This window comes from Aedes aegypti, chromosome 3 (assembly GCF_002204515.2).
Source record: "Aedes aegypti strain LVP_AGWG chromosome 3, AaegL5.0 Primary Assembly, whole genome shotgun sequence".
NCBI classification, from domain to species: Eukaryota; Metazoa; Arthropoda; class Insecta; order Diptera; family Culicidae; genus Aedes; species Aedes aegypti.
The window spans coordinates 14801101-14808520 of record NC_035109.1 but is presented as its reverse complement, the minus strand read 5'-3'; the positions used below and the strand labels follow the sequence as shown (position 1 = coordinate 14808520).

The 7420-nt window shown below is 36.8% G+C and overlaps 1 protein-coding gene across 1 annotated transcript; it reads left to right on the top strand.

Moving 5' to 3' along the window:
• Positions 1–3443: 3443 nt before the first annotated feature.
• LOC110678078 (glycine-rich protein 23-like) lies at positions 3444–4005 on the top strand. The gene has a single exon (XM_021850634.1). The coding sequence runs from the start codon at positions 3532–3534 to the stop codon at positions 3907–3909; it is 378 nt and encodes a 125-aa protein (XP_021706326.1). The 5' UTR covers positions 3444–3531; the 3' UTR covers positions 3910–4005.
• The last annotated feature ends 3415 nt before the right edge of the window (positions 4006–7420 follow it).

Here is a 7420-nt window from a genome sequence, read left to right as displayed (position 1 = left end):
ACCAAGTAGCCTAAAAAGCGAGTCGTTTTGAAATGTCAATTGTTTTTATCGGGTTTACCAAAATTTGAGGAAATACAGTACATACCTCATAGGGTGAAAACTAGTTAACAGTGTAAAAATTGTTGACGAAAAGTATTCATGCATTATGTGGTTTGACATATTTTTGGGTTGTTCCACGGGAGTGCCATAATGAGACAATGGATCATTAAAATAACCAAAATGGCCGCTTTGGAAAGCATAGATAGCGCCACCAAAGCCTTGTGTGTTTGACAGAACAGCAATGCTGTCATAATGTTAAATCACATATACAGTGGCGCCTTTGTTTTGATGCGGTGAGCACTTGCAAAAACTACCTTCAATGATCCATTAAACTCAAATTTGGGAAAATTGATGACTTTATGTACGTTTGATTTTTTTTTCTTCGGAGAAGAGGGTGGATGTGAGGTGTACCCAGAGCTAAACACGTTTAATGTCCTTCCCCTCACATGCAACACTAGCAGAACCATACATTGCAAATGTATGCGTGTGCTGCGTTCGGAGTGTGGCTGTGTTTGCCATGACGGTGAGTGCATGGACCAACGCTTGGTGTTGACTCGTCAGTACTGCATTAGTTTCTTGGTGAGGCAAGTCGTGTCACTTTGGGAGCGTCCGGCCAGCGTTCCAAGTGATTCTTCCGCAGGGAATACATATGGCTGCGAATCGATGGACGAGAAATATAGAATATTTACAACCTTCTGGATGCACTCATCTTCTGATTGATTTGTTGAAACAGGTGTCGCTGATGGTACCGTGGCAAGACTATCTGCACTTGGTACTTCTGGTAACTACTCAGTTGTTGTCGGTGCATCTAGTAATTCCTCAGTTGTTGTTGTTTTCGAACTTCCTGCAACCTGATCCACCGATGATGTACAGATTGCCCGTTTGTCAACGTTTAAACGGCAGGACGTACAAATGCGTAAATTTGTATTCAATGTAGACATTGGAGCATAACCAGCCGCTTTCAGTTTATCTATGGTGCTTTCGGTGAGATTTCGTAGCTCTTTTGAACACTTTTTTTCTGCAAACGGCCTGCAACAGTTGAGAAAGCGACTACTCATGTTGCTCGTTAGATTTTAATAAACAAAAAGGGGATTCACCTAAAAGCGTAAATTGGTGCGTATGTTCAGTATCTCAAATATTTCATGCAATTGCTTAAACTGCAAATGAAACATTTCAGGTTGTCAAAAGTTGACCGTTTCTCCATCCAAGAACCCTTCGGTGATCTTGGCAACCGTCAAGATTACAAATAAACAAATGGATCCAAACGAAAAATCATCGAGGATTATGGATAAACTAGTACATATTTTCATTATTGCATCTTAACGGAATGGGACAATTTCTTGAATTTTAAACAAAAAAAAAACCAACGCATCTTTAAATCACATATGGTTTGTTAACAAGATGAACCCGTTTTTATTTTAAACCTTATAAGCGACGACTGGGAGTGAGAGGTTGACATTTTTATATTTTATCACAGATTAAAAATGATAGTAATGATCTGGAACCAGCTTCGTTTATCCCGTTGGAGGAAATCATATCGAACATCAAACCAGGCCTCATTTAACATCGTTAATTGCTGCTCCTGAAACTTAATATACGGATTAGCCTTAATATGAATTGAAAATTCAAAATTGAAATAGAACAAACCCAATAAAACAATCCTTTTTAGCTGGAACAGCAAAATTTTGTAGTTTGCGCTTACAGCGGACAACTAGATTATAATTTGCTCATATGACATGACATTACAATCCGAAGAGAAACTTTTCATTTGAAATATTTCTTTACAAATGTTACGCATATACGCATTATAGGCAGCTTTAAGTGAATACCCCTAAAATCACTTTTAAGTTGTTACTGACTAGTTTGGTGTCGTTTGCTTGACTGAAGAAAAATTTTACAATTAAATCTTTTATAACCATAGTGGTAGTATATTTTTAGCTTTTTCGTGAGTATGTTCATGGTATGTACCTATCATGTTTTTGATGTTGTTGAAGTTACTCGCTTTCTCCCAAATATGATTAACAAAGTCTATTTTCTACCAAGGCGGGTCTATACCCAGGTGTAATCAGATTTAAACTTTGTGGAGAAAACCAGCGCCGAGAAAACCGACCTGCTTTACGTATACTAGATCACCTGGGTATAGACCCGCCTTGTTCTCTACGAGGTAAACTTTTTGCAGGTAAACTAGTCGTATACCTGTATAGAAAACTTTTTTTGTAGCTTTTGTCTTCAATATTAGATTTCTTATAGGTTTCTTTTATCAAAAGGTTTCAACACTATTGAGAGAATTTTTCTTCAGTTACGTATAATAAAAAATATGACACTATCAAGACTTTAGGTCACAACACTGGATCGCGTCTAACTTTCTAATAGATGCTATAATAGTTATGAATAATTAAATAAAATATCATGAAAACAACTTGTTAACCTCATGTGGTACCCTTAACAAAAAAATCAGCAACAAACTGCGGTCCTAAAAAAAATAAACAATGAAAAAAAAAAAAAAATCACTAAGTGTCAAATTTGTGTGTCAAACTTTTTTGTTGAAACCTTGGGGAGAACTTCAAAAGCAATGTTGAAAAAAAAAACTGTTTTCAAACTCTCTGAAGGATTTGTGGAATGGTGAGATTCCTAGAATTTTTGTACTATTTTTTGGAGAAATCCTCATTATTTCCTGAAAATCCTAAACAAATGAATAATGAACAACAGGAGAATACTTTAAACTTACAATTGGAATTTATATGTAATGGGTAGGTACGCAGAGGATCTTCCAGGAAAATTGATTAGGGATGGTACACAAATTATGTCACGCTGAATTTCAACATTTTGGACCCCTCCCCCCCTTTGTCACGTTTCTTGTATGAGTCATCCGAATTTTTTGTAAGGCTTGTCACGCTTGGCTTGACCCCCTCCCTCCCCTTGGAGCGTGACGTAATTTGTGCATGACCCCTTAAAAGAATCTCTAATGCATTCTCTGGCGGAATTCTTCAAGAGATTTTTTAAGCAATTCCATAGAGAACTCCTAAGGTGCCAGAAAATGACCCTACAATTCTGACGATCAGAGTGATATGCTCAATAGCATGAGCCAAACATCATAGTCTCAATGGTCTCTATGACGTGTTTCTAGGCGCATGAGAAAAAGAAAAACGTTACTGGAAAATACACAACATATCGTTAAAAACTATCATGCTTTCATTTTCACATTGGTTTTACCCCATCAGCTTTGAATTTCCGATGTATGTTTAAACATTTATTGCAATTACCTATCCTGTATTTCCATCGCATTCTATTTGTATACAAAATGCACTGATAACGATCCCAGAGCAAATCACACTGAAGCGAAAGATAATCTATGGAATGTATTGTGTTTCCTAGATTGAGTATATAACGCACACAGAACCAAAAGCAAGCATCAAATCCAATCAAACCATCACTCAATCAGCATCTTTATAGTGATTTAAAGAACAAATCGTTAAACTGTCGAATTCAACAATGAAGTCTTACGCTACCATCGTTCTTGTATCGTGCCTAATCGCTGCCGCAAGCTGTGCCCCACAGTTCGGGTTCGGATCGTCCGGAGCAGGAGCCAATGCCGCATCGCAAGGAATGGGAATGGGAGGAGGATTCCCTGGTATGGGCGGCGGAATGAGTTCCTCGAACGCGAACGCTGGTGCTCAAGGTGTCGGAATGGGCGGCGGATTTCCCGGAATGGGTGGCGGCATGGGAGCTTCGTCTGCCAATGCTGGTGCTGCTTCTCAAGGTGTCGGAATGGGTGGATTCCCCGGCATGGGAGGTGGCATGAGTGCATCGAACGCAAACGCTGGAGCACAAGGCATGGGAATGGGAGGATTCGGTGGATTCGGCGCATAAACTAGGTGTGAAGATCGTAACAGAGATCTATGTAAATCTAGTCAGAAATGTTGTTCATACCGTTAAGGGACAGATAAACACTATACACAAATTAAATACGCAGCGTAATTTTATTTTCTTCGAACTAAGGGGCTGTCCATTAATTACGTAAGGGTTTATGGGGGGACGGGGGGGGGGTCTGAGATTTCTTACGCGCCATACAATTTGTTTTTAAATTTCATACAAAAAATCTTACCATGGGGGGAGGGGGGGTTGAAAAACCTCAAATTGTCTTACGAAATTAATGGACCGCCCCTAAGGACTGTTCATTTTACAAAGTGGACACCTTGCTCATGCAATATCTTTTTAATTTATCAATGAAATCGGAATCGGTTTTCTGTACATCGATCAACTAATATTGTACAATGTTGTGATAATATAAAAGCCACAAAAATAATTAATTTTCACATTAATAAGGCAAAACGTTTAGAACACTCGATTTTTGGAGGTTATCAAAAACAATGATTATTAGAAATTGACTGGTAAATTCGTAGTATTTATATGGAAAATAACCTACGCCTTCATAGAGTTGCTAATCTGGTCGCCACGTCACATTAAAAGCACAATAGAAAAACAGAAGACTATCGAAAGCACAATGATAATCATAAAAGCTAGGAACACTGCTGTAATGAAATAGAATTTATTTTCCATGTATTGTTTTCATAATATGTTATTCTGAGATTACTCATCAAAATATTTGGAGAAAAACGATTTGCATTGCATCGATAAATATGCGTACAAGATTTTAAAAGTATGAGAGCTTTTAATGAAACGACCATAAAGAGAAAATTTTATACCTAAGGCTGTGGTTAACACTCGCGATATAGCTCTCTTTTATACAAATATACATGGTTTCTTTAGTAATCTGAATCAATTTTTAACAAGATTTTTACTTTTCTTTTTGCTGTGCGTAAAAGGATGGTGCTTAAGCAAATTTGGCCATAAAGGATCAATCACTAGAATGACCTAGTGTCAAAAAACGGTGGAATATTATTGATATTTTTTTAAGCGCTTTCTTTGGTAGAATGATAAAGGATACCAACTTATTTTTTGTTTCATAAAAATAAGGATTTTTGTTATGCGAAAAAAATATTTAACTTTGACGAACAGTTTTTCATAGGAGTTTTAGAAAAAAAAAACTATTTAGTTCTTCAACCAAAAGCATTTTGTTAGATTTTATTTTTTCATAACATTGTAGAATAATAGTTGAACGATGCACAGAAAATCGATTGCGATTTTATCAATAAATAAAAAAGATATAGCAAAATCAAGGTGTCCACTTTATAAAATGAACAGTCCTTATTTAACTTGTAGGCTGTACATAAAAGCAAGACTGTTCGATATTTGTTTTAATTTAAAATTTACCATGTAATCAAAAAAACTTACACCTTTTTGAGCAGGTTGCAAAAAGCTATAGCCTGTTTTAAATCAGAATGGCATAGGGCAAAACACTACTTCGACATCTCCGAGATTCATTTTACGGGGGCTTTACAGTAAATGCACTAGTTTGCCTGACCTTACAATAGTAATATTAGACTTAGAGCGCTAGAGGCGCTGTTCCTTCTATACAAGGGATGTGATGAAGATAAATTAACCACAGTGAACTTGATTTTGCCATTGAAGCAATGGGGCTCTGCACAAAAATCTTTCTCTCTCTTCCACCCCTTCACAAAATTTGTAAACAACATGGCCAGAAAACATCAAAATCCCATGCAAAATCAAAATAGGGCAGAGCCCCATAGGCCTCTGCACTGTTTTGATTTTGTATGGGATTATGACTTTTACTGGCCTTGTTGTTTACAAATTTCATGAAAGAGTGAAAGGGAGAGGTACATTTTTGTGCAGAGCCCCATTAATTGGTACTCAAAGTGTCAATTCGATTGTTTTGTTTTGTATCGTTCGTGTGAAGGGAGAGTTATATCGAACAAAATGAGAAATACAAGTGAAATCAAATCTCAGGAACAAATTAATGGATGGAAATATCACATAATAAGAACAATTTCTAGTGGATCTCCATTACGTTCCATAAGTCCATTGAGAAACAACTGTAAACGATACTTACTCCATGTGGTTATGGTACTTTAGTACACTGCGAAGTTTGTTTTAACAAATTTAAATTTCTTGCGGTGGTACAAATAAGAAATGAACAAAAAAATCATATCAAGTTCGAAATTCCTTGGAAAAACGTATGCGTAGTCGAGTGTATTGAATTTTCTCATCCAAAGAAAACAGTTTATTTGATTCACATTTTTTCCTTCCTAGTATAGTACATTATTGAATACAACTGTTTGAATGGAGAACATTTGACCAGAAGCGGATCAATATAAAAAGTTTAAACTACTCAAACAGATTTGAAATTCGCCAGTTTTCATGTACTTGTCTCCAAATTTTCCTCGTCAGCGGTCGGCAATTTAAGAATTTTTTTCTAAGTAGCAGGTTAAAAAGCTCCGGGAGCAAACAGCTGAATGCGATCAGTTTTGCTATCCGTTGACCCACCTAATCAATGTAAACCTGGAATAAAAAGCAGTTCTATCATGGATTTGTTTAATCTTTAATAATAGTTATTTACCTGTGGACTCAGGTTTTTTTTTTTTTTACTTAATCATTTATTTACTAGGCTCATGCGCCATTAGGCATTACGGAGCCGACTTCTTTTGATTGTTTTAACAATTTCATGATGTTTTCTTAATATACTATGTTAGCTTTGGGGAACCGTAAAACTCGCGGTTTGGTCGAGGTTCTGTGGACTCCGGTTGACGAGACTTTGGTATGCATTTTGAGTTATACATTTTCGATGCACATGAAAACAGAATCGTTTCAAGAAAATACAACACGCGTGTGCGATAGTGAGAACTGTGACAGGATGATGTTCTGATTTTGAAAACAAATTACTGTGATTGAATTGAAGCAATTTTGACACTTTGAGTACCACGTCTAAAATATGCATGCTAGATGTTGGTCACAAGATTAGCAGCGACATTAGCGGTCTAATTTCTTATACGTATATTGGATCCTGAGATAACCGCAAAACAAATGTTTTGCGCCACCTGGTGGCAAAATTTTGAATCTCATAGCTTCCATAATGATAGCGCTTGATCTACTGAACAACTTTGCCGAAGGCGCCATCTAAGTGGTCAGGATCTTGAGATATCCGCGAAACAAATGTTTCATGCTCACTAGCGCCACGTGGTAGCAAAATCTCGAATCTCTTGGCTAGAATAATAATAGTCCTTGAGCTACTGAACAACTTTGCCGAAGACGCCATATTTCTAAGTGGCCAGGATCCTGAGATATCTGCAAAGCAAATGTTCTATGCTCACTAGCGCCGTCTGGTGGCAAAATTTCGAATCTCATAGCTTATATAATGATAGCGCTTGAGAATAAAAATATTAGTAGTAGAACGCTAATGGCGCTGTTTTCACAAAACATAATTAGTTTATTATCACCTTTAACTGTATCATTTCATTGTTTG

Excerpts from the sequence above, each read along its gene's own strand:
- LOC110678078 (XM_021850634.1), top strand. The coding sequence starts at position 3,532 with ATGAAGTCTTACGCTACCATCGTTCTTGTATCGTGCCTAATCGCTGCC.